The sequence below is a fragment of the Artemia sp. Qi Xiang Cuo genome, chromosome 13, assembly GCF_049724085.1.
Source record: "Artemia sp. Qi Xiang Cuo chromosome 13, ASM4972408v1, whole genome shotgun sequence".
NCBI lineage: Eukaryota > Metazoa > Arthropoda > Branchiopoda > Anostraca > Artemiidae > Artemia > Artemia sp. Qi Xiang Cuo.
The window spans coordinates 27,550,476-27,570,394 of NC_142806.1; the positions used below are offsets into that span (position 1 = coordinate 27,550,476).

Sequence of the window (19,919 nt, forward strand, 5' to 3'; positions counted from 1 at the left end):
TGGGTATCGTATCACTGCAGAAGCCTAAAACCTACTGCGTCATTGGCGCTTTACTGAAAATGAATTATATTACAAATGTTTTCTTTTGTACTTAATATTGAAAATAAATATTAAAATTATAGTAAAATTTCGATCGGATGAGCTTTTAGCAATTAATATCATTATGCATCAAATATTCAGTTTAATTTATTAGTTCTTTTCAAGATTGGTCAAGACAAATATAGTTTCACTACATGCAAAATTTGGATACTGCCCCCTTCTTTAACTGTAAAAACCAGCCTTCTGCGTCATTGGTGCTTCACTGAAAACGAATTACTCGTATATTACAAATTTATTATTTTCCAGTTCTTACAGCATTGAAAATGAAAATAAAAATGCTTAAAATGGCCTTTACTTTTCTTTGAAAAACTTATTTTTCGGAAAGTTTTTTTAATTAATTTTTGTTCGTTTTTTATTGCAAAAAGTTTCAAGTTTTTTTTGGTATGAGGGGGTGCTTACTGTCCGATTATTCTTGACTTTAAATAACGGATCCAGAACTTGATCTAGAAACGGATCTAGAATTTAAATCGAATGAGGCTTTTTTCAAAGTCTATATGGTTACCTCTTTGATAAAAACCTTATATATGAACAATAGACAGCTTGCATAACTTGTGGACAGCGATTGACAACAATGAATGGATTGAAAAATAGCTCCAATAAGGGGGTTTAAACCATTTCACTTGCTGACACAAAGGGATCACGACGTTTTGGAATTGACCTTAATAGGAATTTGTGTGCCAAAGCAATTTTGCATCTATCACAGAGTATGTATTTTAACCTTATAATTGGATAATTATAATAGATTTCCTATGTGTTCTTCCCATGCAAAACCCCTTCCCATGAGTAATAAACCCCCCTTAATAAGTTATGCCTCAGGGCATAACTTACAACGCCTACCTCTGGGCCCTGGTGGGCTGTGTCGACACCGTAGTTTTTTGTTATCAGAACTTTGAACTATTTTAGCAGAATGTCTATCTGATGCATTTAGGGCAAGGAGGAGGGAGAGGGGCTAGTTGCCCTTCAATCTTTTTTGACTCTTAAAAAGTGAACAAGAACTTTCAATTTTCAATCAAATGAACCCTCTCTAAAGTTTATACGAGCATCCCTTCCATAAAAAATAATATGAAGGATTCGGCGAATGCTTAAATTACAACCCTTGCCCTGAGGGCTTTGGGGGAGTTGTAATCCTCAAAGACCTAATTTCCAGAACTTAAAACTACGTTTAATAAAATGGCTGTCTTAAAATTTTGATTGGATGTGTTTGGGGAAAAGGTGGGCGTGAGAGGGTGTTAGTTGTCCTCAAATCGCTTTCGACTATTACAAAGGGCACTAGCCCTCGGAATTTCCAATTGAATGAGCCTTTTTTAAGTTTCTACGACACCGCCTTCTATAAAAACCTAATATGGCCCCAGGGAATAACTTAAAACCCTTGTACTGAGGGTTGTGGGGGATAGTTCTCCTCATAAACATATTTTATACCTGAGAGTCAAGTCTGATGAACAAAAGTGCTATTTAAAAATTGCGTTGCGATATGTTTGGGGGATGACGTAGCGTGGAGGGGGGGGGCTAGTTGCCCTCAAATCACTTTTGTCTACCAGAAATGGTACTAGCCCTTTGAATTTCAAATTGAATGCCTGTTTTGAAGTTTCTACAACAACGCCTTCTATAAAAACCTTATATGCCCCCAGGGCATAACTTAAAAATCTTGCCCTGAGGGTTGTGGGGGAGTGTCCTCCTCAAAAACATATTTTCTATCTGGAAATCAACTACACTGAACAAAATGGCTATCTAAAAAGTTTGATTGGGTGTGTTTGGGGAAATGATGGGCGTGAGAGGTGGGGGGGGCTAGTTGCCCTCCAATCATTTTCGACTATTAAAAAGGACACTAGCCCTTTAATTTCCAATCGAATGAGCCTGTTTTGAAATTTCTACGACAGCGCCTTCAACAATAAGCTTATATGCCCCCAGGGCATAACTTAAAACCCTTGCCCTTAGGATTGTGGGGGAGTGTCTTCCTTAAAAATATATTTTCAATCTGGAAATCAACTACGCTGAACCACAATGGCTATCTCAAAATTTTGTTTGGATGTGTTTGGGGGAATGATGGGCGTGGGTGGGCTATGTGCCCTCCAATCACTTTCTACTATTGAAAAGGGCACTTGCCCTTTGAATTTCCAATTGAATGAGGCTGTTTTTAAGTTTCTATGACAACGCCTTCTATTAAAACCTTTTATACCCCCAGGGTATAACCTAAAACCCTTGCCCTTAGGGTTGTGGGGGAGTGTCTTCCTTAAAAATATATTTTCAATCTGGAAATCAACTACGCTGAACAACAATGGCTATCTCAAAATTTTGATTGGATGTGTTTGGGGGAATGATGGGCGTGGGGTGGGCTATGTGCCCTCCAATCACTTTCGACTAGTGAAAAGGGCACTAGCCCTTTGAATTTCCAATTGAATGAGGCTGTTTTTAAGTTTCCATGACAACGCCTTCTATAAACCTTATATGCCCCCAGGGCATAACTTAAAACCCTTGCCCTGAGGGTTGTGGGGGAGTATCCTCCTCAAAAATATATTTTCTATCTGGAAATCAACTGCGCTGAACAAAATGGATAACTCAAAATTTGGATGGGATGTCTTTAGGGGAATAATGGGCGTGGGGGGGGCTAGTTGCCCTCCAATCATTTTGGACTATTAAAAAGGGTACTAGCACTTTAATTTCCAATCGAATGAGCCTGTTTTGAAGTTTCTACGACAACGCCTTCTATTAAAACCTTTTATGCCCCCAGGGCATAACCTAAAACCCTTGCCCTGAGGGTTGTGGGGGAGTCTCCTCAAAAATATATTTTCTATCTGGAAATCAACTACGCTGAACAAAATGGCTATCTGAAAATTTTGATTGGATGTGTTTGGGGAAATGATGGGCGTGGGGGGAGCGGTGGGGGGCTAGTTACACTCCAATCACTTTCGAATATTAAAATGGGCACTAGCTCTTTAATTTCCAATCGAATGAGCCTGTTTTGAAGTTTCTACGACAACGCCTTCTATAAAAAACCTTATATGCCCCCAGGGTATAATCGAAAACCCTTGCCCTGAGGGATGTGGGGGAGTATCCTCCTCAAAAATATATTTTCTAACCGGAAATCAACTACGCTGAACAAAATGGCTATCTCAAAATTTTGATTGGATGTGTTTGGGGGACTGATGGGCATGGGGGGGGGCTAGTTGCCCTCCAATCATTTTCGACTATTAAAAAGAGCACTAGAACTCTCGATTTCCAATCGAATGAGCCCCCTTTGAAGCTTCTACGACGACCCCTTCCATATGAAGTGCCTCTGGGAAAAAAAATTAAAAAAAAATATTGGAGCCATATGGCCTTTACTATAGGCAACGCTACAGCGTTGCCTCTGATACGGCTTGAGTAAGTGAAGCTGTAAACCTGATTAATCTTTTCAACTTCGTTACCCTACATCACCTTTTCATCTTCACTTATTCCTAGCCTTAGATACTTAATCTTCTTAAAGTTAATTCTCCAACCTATTCTTGCACCCTGAACTTGCTAAAGCTCATTCATTCTGCTAACACTTTCATCTAGGGTGCCTATATCATTAGCGTAATCTAAGTTCAGGAAAGTTTTACTTTCCCATTTGATTCCGTGCTATCCATTGCCTTTGCTGTGCTCCTTAAGACGAAGCAGGATATAGGGATCTAGGGATAAATAAATAGGGATAGAACGCTGTCCTGCTTAACTCCTGATTTAATACAAAACCAGCTACTAACCTCATTTCCTACCTTAACAGCAGCAGTGTTATATTTGTGCATAGCACTAATCACTTCAATAAATTTGTCTGATATCATAGGTTGCGCAATAGCGCTACCTAATAAAGAACGATGTTGACACAATGTATTATTTATTTTTTCTTTCTTCTTTGTTTTAGACAAGGGCACTTCGTACCGAAGGACTTGTCGTAGAAACTTTGAAAAGGACTCATTTGAATAGAAACTGGAATGGCTAGTGCCCTTTTTAATAGTCGAAAGTGATTGGAAGGCAACTAACACCTCTTCCACGCCCACAATTTCCCCAAGCACATCCAATCAAAATTTTTATATGGCCATTTTGTTCAACGTAGTTGAAAGATCTGAAAATTATATCTTTATGGAAAATTATGTCTTACACTCCCCCCACAACCTTCAGTGCAAGGGTTGGAAGTTATGTCCAGGGGACATATAAGGTTTTTATAGAAAGCGTTGTTGTAGAAACTTCGAAAAGAGCTCATTCGATTGGAAATTCAAAGGGCTAGTGCTCTTTTTAATTGTCGAAAATGATTGGATGGCAACTAAAGCCCCTCTCACGCCCACCATTTCCCCAAACGCACCCAATAAAAATTTTGAGATGACATTTTGTTCAACGTTGTTGAAAGTTCTGGAAATTAGGTCTTTGAGGATGACAACCCCTCCTCCCCCCACAGCCCTCAGGACAAGGGTTGTAAGTTATGCCCTGGGGGCATATAAGGGTTTTATAAAAAGTGTTGTTGTAGAAACTTCAAAAAGGCCTCGTTCAATTGGAAATTGAAAGTGTCCTTTTTAATGCTCAAAAGTGACTGGATGGCAGCAAACCCCTCTCTCACGCCCACCATTGTCCCAAACACATACAATCAAAATTTTAAGATAGCCATTTTTTTCAACGTAGTTGAAAGTTCTGGAAATTATCTCTTTGAGGATGACACCCCCCCCCACACACACACACACGCACAGACCCCAGGGCAAGGGTTGTAATTTATGCCCTGGGGGCATATAAGGTTTGTTTAGAAAGCATTGTTGTAGAACTTCAAAAAGGGCTCATTTGATCGGAAATTGAAAGGGATAGTGCCCTGTATGATAGTCAAAAATTACCGGAGGGCACCTAACCCCCCTCTCACGCCCACAATATTCCCAAACACTTCCAATCAAAATTTTGAGATAGCCATTTTGTTCAACGTAGTTTAAAGTTCTGGAAATTTGGTATTTGAGGATGACAACCCCCCCCCCCCCCTACTTCCCTCAGGACAAGGGTTGTAAGTTATGCCCTGGGGGCATATAAAGGTTTTTACAGAAAGTATTGTTGTAAAATCTTCAAAAAGGGTTTATTCGATTGGAAATTGAAAGGGATAGTGCCCTTTTCAAAAGTCGAAAGTGATTGGAGGGCAACTAACCCCCTTTTCACGCCCCGCATTTCCCCAAACACATCCAATAAAAATTTTGAGATAGCCATTTTGTTCAACTTAGTTGAAAGTTCTGAAAATTGGTCTTTGAGGATGACAGCCCCCCCCCCCAAAGGCCTCAGGGTATTGGTATTAAGTTGTGCCCTGGGGGCATTTAATATTTTTATTGAAAGGGTTGTCGTAGAAACTTCAAAAAGATCTCACCCGATTGGAAATTGAAAGGGCTAGTGCCCTTCTTCATAGTTGAAGGTGATTGGAGGGCAATTAACCCCCCTCTCACCACCACCATTTCCCCAAACACATCCAGTCAAATTTTCAGATAGCCACATTTGAAAGGTCTGGAAATTATGTCTGAGGATAACAAATCCCCCTGCCCTCGGGGCAAGGGTTGTTAGTTATGCCCTAGGGGCATATAAGGCTTTTAAAGAAAGCTTGGTCATATAAACTTCGGAGAAGGCTCATTGGATCGGTATTCAGACGATCTAGCGCTCTTTTAAGAGTCAGTGTAATCGGAGGGCAGCTACCCCTCCCCACACACACACACACACACACATGTCGTATTATCCCGAATTGCATCTAATAGAAATTTTGAGATAGCCATTCTATTCAAAATATCCTAAATATCATATAACAAGGCTTTTGGGGTTTAAACACTCCCCAGAGATTAGGAACAAGGATTTTAATTTATGCCCATTGGGTTTTTAAGGTTTTATAGAAGGGGTGGTTTTTTAACCGTAGAAGAGGCTCAGTCTTTTTCCTCGATAAAGACTATGTCAATATAAGACTAACAAAAACGAATTAAAAAAAAATTTCCACAAAATAAGTTTTTCAAAAAAAAGTAAAGAAAGCCATTAAACCAAAAATGAACAAAAATAGAATCAAATAATCTACCAGGCATACAACTACCACAAATCAGCATCAATAAATAAATGGAACCAGAACCAAACAGAAATTAAAATCAATAACAGAGTCAAACTCAAAACAAGCAGAAATCGATATGAGTAGAGTTCTAAATCCCTATGCTTTCTAAAAGCCAGAATATAATTTGTACTTTACTCAAAAAAATTCTTTTAAATGTTGTCTTTTTTATAGCTTTAAGAAATCAAAATGAATTAAGATTTTAATGAATAAGTATCAACATATGTATATTAAACTGACAATACACATTTTTTTTCAGTAAATTCATTTGAATTTTTTTGAGTAAAGTACAAATTATATTCTGGCTTTTAGAAAGCATAGGGGTTTAAAACCCTACTCATATTAGTTTCTGCTCGTTTTGAGTTTGACTCTTTTATGGAGTTCTTTACTTTTTTTGAAAAACTTATTTTGTGGAAAAAGTTTTTTAAAACCAAGGATAAAACCTTGGTTTATACCGCTTGTCCATAATCCTTAAAACAGAGCATTAAAGGTGTTTGATTTCTCAGACACTTCTCAATTTTTATCTAAGAGTGAAAGTTTGGTCGACACATACTCTAACCTTCCTAAAACTGCACTGTTCTTCTCTTAAAACTTTGTCTACAGCGTCTCTTAGTCTAAGAAGCACCATCATACTAAGTATTTTTCTACCTAAAGAAACCAGGCTATTTAATCTATGATTACCGTGCTCACTCTTATCCCCTTTCTCATACAGGGGTTTTGTTTAAGAAACTCATTTAATATACTATTTAGTATATGGGGCCTTATTAATTTTTCTTACTGTCATATTAGTACTGTCTATAATTCTTCCTCACAAATTATATCCTTCTTCACATCTAAAGAGTCACAAAATTTTTCACTGTCCTCCATATCTTATGTACAATGAGGTTCAAGAACAAATCTTAGATTCCATGTAACAAAACTCTATTGGTGACTCTGTATACATACAATTTAAATTATATACAATTAATCTTATCTAATTGATTGAACCTTAGCTTTATGTACTTTTCCCAAAGGAACCGTCTTTATAAGCTCTTCATATGAAAGCTTTGAAGCCATATCATGTTCTATGTGGATCAAACTCAGGTTTTTCAACCGTTGTTTGACCATCCTGTTTCTAAGGTAGTTTTTAATTAACCTTAATTTGCTGAAGCTTTCTTCATTAGAAGGAACTGATAAAGGCATAGTTAAATACATCTTCAAGGTAAACGTTGCCTCATTCTAGAACTGGGAAATTAGGGTTCGAATTTTATTTAATCAATTCAGAAAGTGCCTTACAAGCCAGGGTACCCTACATTCCAGTGTTCAGGGCAGACTCTTCTATCCCCCTCCCCTACATTCGTTCCTGTAAATACCAGCAGATGAAGTCCTTAACAACAGCTTTAGCCTTAGCTTTGGAATTTTCCATTGCTATAGAGTCTGGGTGGAATGTATATGAAAATGTCTTATCAGCTAGCCTGTCACCCAAAGAGGTATGGGGGGTTGACACATGCTAAAACTTTTCTAATGACCATCTGTTTAATGGCAGTAAACAGTGACATTTCGCCAGATGACAGATAAAACCATAAAACTTCGTCCAATGATAAGAAAAACAATGACAGTTTATCCAATGACAAGAAACCAATGCCAGTTTATCCAAGGACAAGAAAAAATAATGACACTATGTTCACTGGCACAAAAAAAATGATAAACTGTCCCGTGACAGTCTTGATAATGATTAAATAAAAAAACGAAGTTTTTTTAACTGAAAGTAAGGAGCGGGATCAAAACTTAAAAGGAACATAAAGGAGCTGTCCCTGCCTCAACGCCTCGCTTTTACGCAAAAGCTTTTTATGATTTTTAAAAACTAGAGCTCTAAAAAAAAGATTAAACTTTAGCGTAAAGAACAAGGCGTTGAGGAGGGGACAGCCCCTTGCATATACGGAATGATTTATGTTCGTTTTAAGTTTTAGTGTCGCTCCTTACTTTCAGCCACAGTTTATATAATTAGGCAGTAAGTTTACCGCAGATGATTTCTGGCTCTTCATTCTCGGTGCGAACAAAAAGCTCCTCCCACTTATTTCTGCATTTATGGGTTAATGGGTGTGCGTCAATCAATGAGAAATGGTTACAAAGTGCATTATTCGTAGTTGTGAAAGCAGAAAAAAACTTTGTGAGCCGGCCAAGTGGTTTGCAAGTGTCCCATCTCATAGTTACTACTTAATTTATATAAAATTTATTACTTAATATATTATTTATATACAGTGGACTCAACTGATTGGCCTATGTAGGATTTTATAAAAAAAAGGGGGCGCGGGGTTGACGAAATTTGTGAAAATAAGGATTTTTTTCTTCTTCTAATAACTGGTGGAATAGGTGTGATGATTTCAGGTTCGGACCCAGGGTTTTTTAGGGGGGGGGCAAAATAGGTTGATCCGATAAACTTACGTTAGGAGCAAGTTTAATTAATGCAAACTTGCGATAATTAGGTAAATTACACTACTTTAGACGTCTTTAGGGGGGGCACTCCTCGCCCCCCCCTTTGGATCCACCACTGGATGGTTTATCTTTTTTTTTTCCCGTCGTGATATTTATTTTCTACGATATTTATTTTCTTGATAACACTAGTTTTGTTTTCAAATAATGTTTTCGTATGAAATTGGCAGACCTTTACTGAACCTTGAACAATAAACACCTCTGTTTGAAAATCTTTGCATTTTGTGAATTTAGATAGTGATAGGGGTTCCTGATTGAGACCAGTTTTAGGACTTGGGTTCTAGTTATTGGTTGCTGTGTTAAATTTTGCCACAATAGCCCTATCCAAGAAAATACCAAACGTTAAGAAGTGTTTTTCGTAAAATTCTTAGTGAGTTTTCAGAAAATTGATAAAACTTTTAAAACTGAAATATCAATGCGAAGCACCAAATATCATAATCAAATGTCATCGCTTTATGGCATTGTTCAAATGAAACTCATTTTTAACTTGATTATCGTTGTAAATTCATTCTTTGTCTTTCTTTCCATTCTTAAACCAATGTTATATTTTCCTTTTGCATTATATATATATATATATATATGTATATATATATATATATATATATATATATATATATATATATATATATATATATATATATATATATATATATATATATATATATATATATATATATATATATATATATATATATATATATATATATATATATATATATATATGTCCGCGCGTACAAACATCTACTCTCATTTGATCTGCCATCAGCGGTCCAATTACCCTGGAACAAGTAATTTGGCAGAAACTTTCTCAAAATGCCTTTGAAACCAACTTGAAATTTCGAAACCTATTTTTAATTTCTAAAAACATCTAATAATAACGTTGAACTACTAATTACCGATTTTCATTTATGTATTGGACTAAATCAATTTAAAATTAGTTTCTTCAAAATTAATGTTCCAACGTTGAAGCAAAGTTTCGCGTTCAAGAGAGATCTGACTTGTCTACCCGTGAAAAGATCTAATTTTACTTATGTTTATACCGGTTTATACATTCTCTGGAGCAATCGCACCTCGGTCCGGGTTTTTATAATGGCTGAGATAGGGAAAAATCATACTGCTATTATATATACTGTGCTTTCAGCTAAAAAATCTTTTTCTATTTCATTTCTGAACGATTTCTGTCACAACTTGTCAGGCAACCCTTCAGAGGGGGCAACCCTTCATATGCGGAATAATTTCTGTTCGGTTTGAGTTTTAATGTTACTCCTTGCTTTCAGTTAAAAAAAATCTTGTTTCATTTATTTAATTTCTGATCGTTCTTCAAATAATACCGGTAAATCTGCTTCACCCTCTATGAAATATACCCCCCCCCTCACGGAAAACTGCTCCCTGGAAATTTCATCCAACGTATAGTGCACTCCCTCCTCTGTAAAATTCCCTTGAGGCAGTTTTATACTTGCTGAAAATCCCCCCCCCGTAAAATGACTTTCAGATGATGTAGCTTGAACAATTCTTCTTATTATACTTTCATTTCTAAAGAGACTTTAATTTTTAACCGGTTTCTCAATCACTGTGGAGATGGCCCCTTCTGTGGAAATTTTTTCCCGGAAACCAAAACATGCTGAAAATAACCCCCGGATAATTCCCATGGAGCATCTCCACATGCAAAATTGAGTTGACAAAGAGAATGTAAGACAAGTAAAGAATTTCGTGTATGAATTCTGTCAAATTCCCCCAGAGAAAAATTTCACCTGGAAAATTCGCCCTCCGGAAAGTTCCCTCCCCAAAGAAGATTTTCCCTATGAAAATCCACCTCAAGCACAAAATCAAGATCATAAGCTGATTCTCTTGATGTATCTATTTGCAAAGTGGGAGGCACTTGTGCCGAATCCTAACCCATTATGGGGTACCACCTCCATGTTGAAGATGCGGTAATGAGGTGCGTGGCAGGTGGCACCGTTCCCCGTCTAATGATGCATGGCAATGGATTTACGGGCTTTGTTGGGGTAACCACCCGGCAAAGCTTCTTTTACCTGGTTATGATTAACAACAAAAAGCCTCGGACCAAACAGCCATTTCGACGACGACGTGTAGCACGTCCACCGACCATCCAAACGGACCCGTTTACGGTAGCCCACTGCAATGTACGAGGTCTCAGATCTAAGTTTGACCAATTCCTACATTTAGTGAACTCGGCCAAGCCATCTATCATGTGCATCACTGAGACCAATCTAAACCAAGAAAAACAGAGCAGTGAGATTGCCATGGAGGAATACACGCTCCTCAGGCGGGATCGAGAGCGTACTGACGGCGCTAAATACGGAGGAGGAGGTGTCGCTGTTTATATACAGAGCCATATACCTTATTCATGCCTGAACATACCAGATTCACAGGCGAAGAAACTCTGTGGGTTAGGGTGACCCTCCCAAATAAATCCGTGATTGTCGGTACCGTGTATAACCCTCCAACTTCCCAGATTACCAGCTACCTTGAAGCCTCCATCGAATATATTCGGGGCAAGCATGCTAAGTCTGCCATTATCCTTCATGGAGACTTCAACGTCCATCATAGCGCGTGGCTTCGCAGCAAAAATAATGATACGGAAGGATCGGACTTGTATGATCTATCGCTCTCTTACGGGCTGGAACAACTTGTCGATTTCAACACGTATCACGGCCCTAACGGATTATCTCGTCTTGACCTCTTCCTTACAGATCACCCTGACTTCTTTAAGGTAGACGCTCATGCTTTCATCAGTGACCACGTTGACGTCGCTGCACGTGGAAACCTACGTATTCCGCATCCAGCAAAGCATGAGTGAACAATCTGGCTATACAAAAGAGGTGATTGGGACGGTTTGAGAAACACTCTTTTTTCTCAGCAGTGGAGAGCCTTCCTCCTGGAAGGCCCAGAGAAAGCTGCAGATAAGTACCAGCAGGCCATAGTTGACTCTGTCTCGGATCCAGGTGTCCAGTAAGGACAAACCTTGGTTCAACGCCCAGTGTAAGAAGACAATCCGAGCAAAGCAAAAGGCACACAAGCGATGGCTACTTTCGAAGAGCGAAGAGGACAGAATTGCATTCATAAATGCGCGCAAAGATGCAGTTCGAGCGATTCGGCAATCCCGGGTTCAGTATAAGGAGAAATTCGCCACCAAGCTTCAACGAGCTGGTGGAAAATTATCAAGGAGGCTTTACCGTCGTCCAAGGGGACCGCCAGTCCGTCATTCCAGAATAACAGGACAATAGTAAATGATGCGCAGGCAACGGCAGTAGCTCTTGCTAAGGCTTTCGCCGACGTCTTGAATCTGGACGAAGATAGTAGAGAAATCCCATATTTCTCCGACCGAACTGACACAGTACTGAAACGTCTGAATTTTTCTGCTCCCAAGATCCTTCGCATTCTGCAGCATTTTGATGTGACCAAAGCCACGGGTCCTGACAACATACCAAATTTTTCCCTCGAGTCCTGCAGTGCCGAACTAGGTGGACCCTTGTCATTGCTTTTCTGGCTTTGCTTTCGCTCCGGATCCTTCCCACGAACATGGAAGTCCGCCCATGTTGTACCTACTTTACGGCCAGAAGGCGATCCAACGAGCGTGGGTTCCTACAGGCCTATTAACCTTCTCTCCTGTGCTGGCCAAGTCGACAAGAGCGTCTCCAATAAAACACTTCATCAGTACCTGGAATCACATGACCTTCTAGGCGGTCGCTAATATAGATTCGGCCGGAAACGCCCAACATTAGACTGCCTAGTGGCCCAGTATCAGGAGTGGATAGAACTTCTGGCAATGGGATACGACATCAGGCTATTATTCTTCCACATTGAGAAAGCTTTTGACAGAGTATGGCACCGTGGCCTGCTAAAGAAACTCTATGTGTATGGTGTTCGTGGAAGTCTGTTAAAAGTGATTGAGAGCTTTCTTTCCGATCGTTCACTGCGGGTTGTTCTTGACGGGTTTATTTCCCGCGAATATCCAGTGAAAGCAGGGGTACCCCAGGGCAGTGTCTTGGGACCCACGCTTTTCCTTATCTACATAAACGACATGGGAGACAAACTCGCAAACCCTCTGCATCGCTTTGCCGACGATACCACGACACACTCAGCCGTCCCTAAACACGAACCCAACACAAGCCTCCCTTTCCCTACAGAAGGATCTTTTGAAAATTGAAAAGTGGTCTGATGCATGGATCAACTTAAATGCATCGAAAACAAAGGAGCTTCTAATTACCCGATCAAAGATGCCACGTAAACACCCTAGTTTCATCTTCAAAAATGAAGCTATAAAGAGAGTCGACGAGCTTCGTCTACTGGGGATTCATTTCTCCAACGATTTCTCTTGGAACAACCACCTTGATCGGGTGAGACCACCCTGCGCAAGAAAGCTGGGAGTTACTCTTCGCTGCAAAACCTTCTTCCATCAAGCTCGATCATCCCACTCTACAAGTCTTGCATCAGACCCATAGCTGAATATGAATGCCCGCTATATGCTGGTGTTCCGAAAACGCTGTTGGCACCACTTCAGAAGATCCAGAATAGGGCAATTAGGGCGGGCTGCGCCTCTACACAAGAATCGCTCCAGCCTCTGAATGAAAGGTTTGATGTAGCGTCGATGGCTGTTTTTTACAAGTACATGAATTCGCCTCCCTCAGACGAGCTCTCTCGAATTGTGCCCCCCTTTGTCCAGCCCACAAGGCAGACACGAAGGTACACAGCTCGGTCCAATTATCTAAAGGAGGATGCGCCGAAAACCGAGTACTTGAGGAACAGCTTCATCCGGTGCTGCACTTCTATCTGGAACGATCTTCCTGGGGATATTATCCCTGCAAATCCCTCTGTTGACACCTTCAAAAGAAGGTTCAATAGACATTTAAAACCTCGAGGCTATTGAACGAGGTAAATGAATAGTGGCATATCAGATACTTTGAAGTACCTGGCGCCGTGAATATTGGAATAAAAAATAAAAAAAAGCATACTATCAAAATTATGTTTTTTAGAGTTTTGGTTACTTTGAGTCGATTCGCTCCTTACTTACAGTTTGTTACCACGAACTGTTTGATTTACCCCGGATGATTATCCTTAACATCTCCATGCGTAAAATTGAGTTGTCGAAGAGAAAGCAAGACATAAGACAAATTTCGTGTAGGAATTCTGGCAATTTCCCCCAGTGTAAAATTTCCCCTGGAAAATTTCCTTCCCATGGAAAATCATCCCCGTAAAAAGTCCCACCAGCAGAAAACTCATCCCCCTTCCCATCCGAAAAATGTATGCATACTTCCCAATAACAAGAAGGCCTTACTATATGTAAACAATGGGCAAATTTTATAACTTATAAATCTTTCCCCGGGGGAGATGTTGGGGTCATGATATCTCCAAAGGTATAGTTATTCGGCTGTTCAACTATGCTGAACAAAATAGTTATCTCAAAATTTTGATGGGACAATTTTGAGAAAAAAAGGGGTGTGGGAGGGGGCCTAGTTGTCATCCAATGCTTTGGTCACTAAAAGGGCACTACAACTTTTAATTTCCGTTAGAATGAGCCATCTTCTGATATTCTAGGACCACTGGGTCGATACGATCGCCCTCCCCCCCCCCAAAAAAAAAATAGTAATAAATAAATAAACACGCAACCGTGATCTGTCTTCTGGCAAAAAAAAATACAAAATTCAACATTTTTACAAATAGGAGCTTGAAACTTCTATAGTAGGGTTTTCTGATACTCTGAATCAGATAGTATGATTTTCATTAAGATTCTACGAATTTTAGGGGGTGTTTCCCCCTAAACGCATCTGTGATCTGTCTTCTGGCAAAAAAAATGCAAAATTCTACATTTTTACAGATCAGAGATTGAAACTTCTGTAGTAGGGTTTTCTGATATGCTGAATCTGATGATAGGATTTTCATTTAGATTCTATGAATTTTAGGGGGTGTTTCTACCTTTTTTCTAAAATATGTGTGATTTTCACAGACTAGTAAGCTTTGATGGGTAGGACTAAACTTAATGAAACTTATATATTTGAAATCAGCATAAAAATCCGATTCTTTTGATATGCCTATTGGTATCAAAATTCCGTTTTTTTTTTTTTTTTTTTTTTTTTTTTTTCGTTCCTGTTGAGCCGGGTCGCTCCTTAGTTACAGTTCATTAGCACAAACTGTTTGATTAAAAAAAATATCAAAAAATTACGATGACAAAATCATTCTGTGGTAAATTGGATACAAATTAGGGCACTGTGGGTTGAAGTAGAAAATTTACCCCTTTTATATATTTTAAGCATTTTAGTGGTTAAGTATGGTGTTATGCGCTATTTTAAAATGAAAGTAATAGTAGTTACTTAATTATAATTGAGTTCTTGAGCATGTCTCTAATAAGATAAATTTGTCTCTGTCTTGATTGCTGAATTAACTTATGCTAGTTGCCTACAGACCTTGGAAAACATGGTTGAGGGAGGTCTTAGAATACAAAAACAATTTGAATATTTGAAAACCAAATAATAATTAACATTTTTTTTTTAATGATGTATTAAAATATTTTTCATTTTCAAAATCTAATAAAAAGTTCTCAGTAATAGTCTATACTAAGTTCGAAATGGAAGTATTTTAAATATCTGTATTAACAAATCCTGAAAACTTCAAATTTGGCAATTTCCTATTTGTAACAAAGCAAATATTCAACCAAATACTCATTTTGTGATGATTTATATGAACATTATTGTTATCCACTAAGTATCTAGTTTATTTCTTTCTTCTAATATGCTTATACAATTTTCAAATTTTTTTAGACCCTTATGCCCAGATTTTAAACATTTTTAAGAATTTCTACAAATATTTCGTCTAAGAGGGCTTGGAGGCAGCCATGAGACTGAACTTTTATACCTATGTGCTTATACAAAAAAAAATCGTTATATATTAAATGAAGGGTAGTCCCATTGCACCCAACTTTATTTCGAAAATGCAAGTTTTTTTATGTTGCCAAATTACATCATTATGAGCATAATACATGAAATGCTTGGGACGAGGGAGGACAACATTTTGGAGGATGCTTGCAACAAGGTTCATCTACACCACTGAATGCAAATGTATGTGATATAATTGTTCCATGGCAATTATTATGTTAGACTTGAAACTCAATATGTAACCGTAATGTGTATAATAATGCTGTAGCCAGTGTTTATGCAAAATGTAATTCATATCTGCATTACTCTATGAATAAATAATATAGTAAACTGATTGTATTAGGGTTCTTCCTCCTTAATATAACTCCTGATAATTCTAAAATTGAAAAACTAGTCAAAGAACTTGTCAATGTCTAGCTTCGTGTCCGGTTGATCTCTCTCAGGACAATTCCCTCTGGGATCCCTGTCCCCCCCCTTTGGACAATTCTTCCGTCTGGAAAATTCCTTTCTAGCTGCTAATTACTGTCTGACTATCTGATGTACACCTAGTTGAAGCATACATAATTACAAAAGGTTAATTGGCATCATGTAATATGCATGTTGGTGCCAAACCAAGTTCACAGGAAGCAATCAGTTGTGTTTTAAGTCCTAGCCCAAATCTATGTACAGTTTCATCATACAACATCCTTTCTACAGTTGCCATTAATTTCTTATTTCCACATTATTTAACCTTTATACTACCTTGCTATGATAGCACCCCCTCGTCCTCCCCCCCCACCCCCCAAAAAAGAAGAACTAATAGAAATCAATACTGTAGGACATTCTATACCAAATATTCTACCAATAGTTTGGAATACATTTAAATGTTTCATAATTCCTTTCTCTTCATTCTTTTCTTTCGTCTTTCTTTCTATGTGGCTGCTCAATTATAAATGTTGGGTGAATTTACCAGGAGGTTAGCCTAGAACACTGTAGCTCATACACAATTAAACGATTAAAGAATATAATTAAAGAATGGGGGTTTGCCCATTTCCCAGATGTTTCAAAATCCCTTTTATTTCTCCATGTTTCTATACTTTTTGCTTGATTCATCTGCTATGACATAGTCACCACTTCCTGCCAATTTTACAAATCAATTTAGGTCCATCCATAGTTTTATGATTGATTAGCAGTGAAGTCCATAGTTCCTGATTTATTTTTATAGCACAAATGGGTCAAGACGAAGCAAAAACTTTTAGTTCATATTATGACAAAATGTTTATATTCTTTTTTCTATTAGTGTTTTTTTTTCTTTTTTTTTCTTTTTTTTTAGTTGAAGTTTAACCATGGACCTTTCACCTAAACTAATATGTCCAGAAGTTTCTTGTATTGTACAAGTTCAGCCATCAAAAAATCCTGGATCAAAAGGCAGAATAATCAAAAATGCCAAAATTAATCTTGGCCGAAATCAATTTCGAGACCTCATTCTCCTTATAACTAGTCAGAGCAGTGAAGTCTGTTCTTTCACATTGAATGCAGTAAAAGTACATAAAAACTTTATGCATGAAGGAAAGGCCACTATTCTTTTAACTAATGAATCTCTAATGATCTCAAATGCACCTTCAAGGTCTTTGCAGCTGTTTGTCAAGACTCTGACCTTCAAAGTTGCTTTGCAGGCAAAGAAAACACCAATTGCTTCTAGGTAAGTCCTTTTTTCACAATTGTCATAATTAGTCCAACATCTATATATTTTTTCAAATCTCTCCTCCCCCTCCTCTCTATCTCTCTCTCTCTCTCTCTCTCTCTCTCTCGCGCTCTCTCTCGCTCTCTCTCTCTCTCTCTCTCTCTCTCTCTCTCTCTCTCTCTCTCTCTCTCTCTCTCTCTCTCTCTCTCTCTCTCTCTCTCTCTCTCTCTCTCTCTCTCTCTCTCTCTCTCTCTCTCTCTCTCTCTTTACCCGTCTCTACCGCAAGCTTCTTTCTCTACCCTCCCCCAATGCCGGATTTAAGTCTTTTGTGTCCCTAGGCTCAGGTATTTTGGCGCCCCTAGGCCCAAGTCATTTTTTTAGGGAGACACAGATATTTATGGAGAAATTTCCGAAAATTCGGGGATAGTGGAGGCTCTGAACAGAAGGCAACTGATGAGTGATTAGCCAAAAGTAATGCAAGAGAGATGTTATACCGAGCTCTCAGCTGCCATTCTTGGGAGACATCTGACAGTTTAAAAGAGGCTACGTAATTCCTGTGTTGTTTTAAAATCACTACTGCGAATAGGCAGTGCAGCAGGAAAGTTCACATGGCACTTTGACAATAAATCACATCAGTCCTATTTTAGCTAAGAAAAAAAATTGCTCGGTGTGTTTTTTTGCGCCCCTAGGCCCGGGACAATTTCAAGAAAATTGTCCCGTGTATAGTGGTGTAGTTATGGAAGCTGTGATTTGGTTAAGAAATAGCCTATACATTTGTTTACCATTCTAAAAATTTCTAAGGTATATGTCTTTGATCCTTCAAAATCTCTCCTGCATCAATGTAATAAAAAAAAGTGTCTTTGATGAAAGAAAACACCAAGGTTGACCTTTCACATTGTAGAAGTTTTGATTTGATAGATATTTTAGAATTCTGAAAATTAGCATTACACTGAAAACAGATAATCTTCATTAAATACACATATAATATTACATGTTATTAATCCCTCAAAGGCTCATTGGCCTGTACAAAGAGGGACTTGAGCTATCATGAATTATCATAGCCATGAAATCAGAAATTTTTACGAAACAATTTAACTTTAAAATGCAAGCTCACTTACTCAGTAAAGTGGTAGGTTTTCAGAATTCGCAAATACGAGTAAACATCATGATACAATCTGTTGAAACTTATATGCAAAATATTAGAATAAATAAACCAAATTTGATTATCAATATATTAAATAGACTTTCACACAAAAAACATAATTAAAAATTTGATTTATTTGCAGCTTTATTACTTATAAGTATAGATCGCTAATCGTCGATAACAGAATTATGTGTATTAGCTTACAGATAAAACTAACATCATAATAGCTGTTACGATATTATTCATAACTCTTATCCAAAATATTAAAAAATCAAAACTTAAGCCATGTACAGCCCTTTTAGCTTGTATTTAAAACTATATAAATTCCAATTCAATCAACTCTGCTTATTTCTGAGGCTAGGTAGCAAAATTGAGGTTTATGGGTTAATTCAGTCATAAGGCTTATAATTATTGGACTGTAATAAAATGGTGCGAAAGCAATAAAATTTAACCCATCTTCATGAATGCTACTCCTTAGTGAACTATACAAGTTTCAGCAATAAATATTGATAGTCATACCTGAGGTCAGGGAGTAATAGCGCAGAGAAGACCACCATAAAACAAAACTAAACATTCAGGGGACATCAACTCCACAAAAAAAAAAAAAATATAAAAAAAAAAATAAAAAAAAAAATTATTCAGTTTGATTCTTAACTAAATGGTCCTTAATATAACAATATAACAATATAACATAATCAATATAACAAACAGGACTAGATGCAGAAAACCTCCTTATGTGACCTTTAAAAATAAGAAAAAAAATACTTAAGCTCTCTAAGTTTTCTGTTAGCCATGAAATCAGAAATTTTTACGAAACAATTTAACAAGTCTTAAAAATGCAAGCTCACTTTAATCAGATATAAGTGTGTAAATTTTGCATTAATTCCATTCATATACGGTGAGTCAAATATCAAAACCTCAGTTTATTCGAAAACTTGTTTAGCAATTTAATATACAAATCATTAGTTTTTCGTCACTTTATTGATTATTCAACTTTGACCTTATAACTTTCATCCGAAAAACTTAGTTTATTAAAATTTGATTTGTTTGCAGCTTCGCTCTATTATTCAAAAGTATAGACGAAAATCTGATAAGAAAATTTTTGTTCAGCTTACACACAAAAAAAGACTGGGAAATCAAGAGCGAAGCTTTCTGAAATAAGGTATTATATAGAGGTATAACTTCCCACGCCTTTAAAACTTCTCCTTAAATGAAGAATCTGAAATTTAGTCATGTAAAGAGTCCATGGGCTGTATTATCTTCGAAATCTTTAAGGAGCTGTAATGAAAAATTCAATTGTGTATGAAATATTATCACATGTGGAAAATGTAGATTTTGTAGACCTAAAGGAATTTAAAAGAATTTAAGATTTGTTGGTAATATACTTCACAGAAATTTATGTTATTCTTAATACAGTTTTTATGCCATAATGCTACGAAGAATTTTGAAATTCTCACCAGAAAGCATACTTTCTTCTTTTTTTCTTTTTTTTTCTTGAGCTTTAACGTTTTAGAAGAACTGGTCAGTAGAAATGAATAGCTGCTAGAAAGAGAATTCGAAATAAAATCTTATTCAATAATCAAACCTAGA

The 19,919-nt window shown here is 37.5% G+C and overlaps 1 protein-coding gene across 1 annotated transcript in view; it reads left to right on the forward strand.

The window, feature by feature from the left end:
- Pif1 (Pif1 DNA helicase) overlaps positions 1–19,919 on the forward strand; it is a 94,692-nt gene that overhangs the window by 24,538 nt on the left and 50,235 nt on the right. Inside the window, exon 2 of the mRNA XM_089098950.1 lies at positions 16,835–17,203. Coding sequence (XP_088955076.1) covers positions 16,848–17,203 — 356 coding nt within the window. The 5' untranslated portion in view covers positions 16,835–16,847. The remainder of the gene's footprint in view (positions 1–16,834; positions 17,204–19,919) is intronic.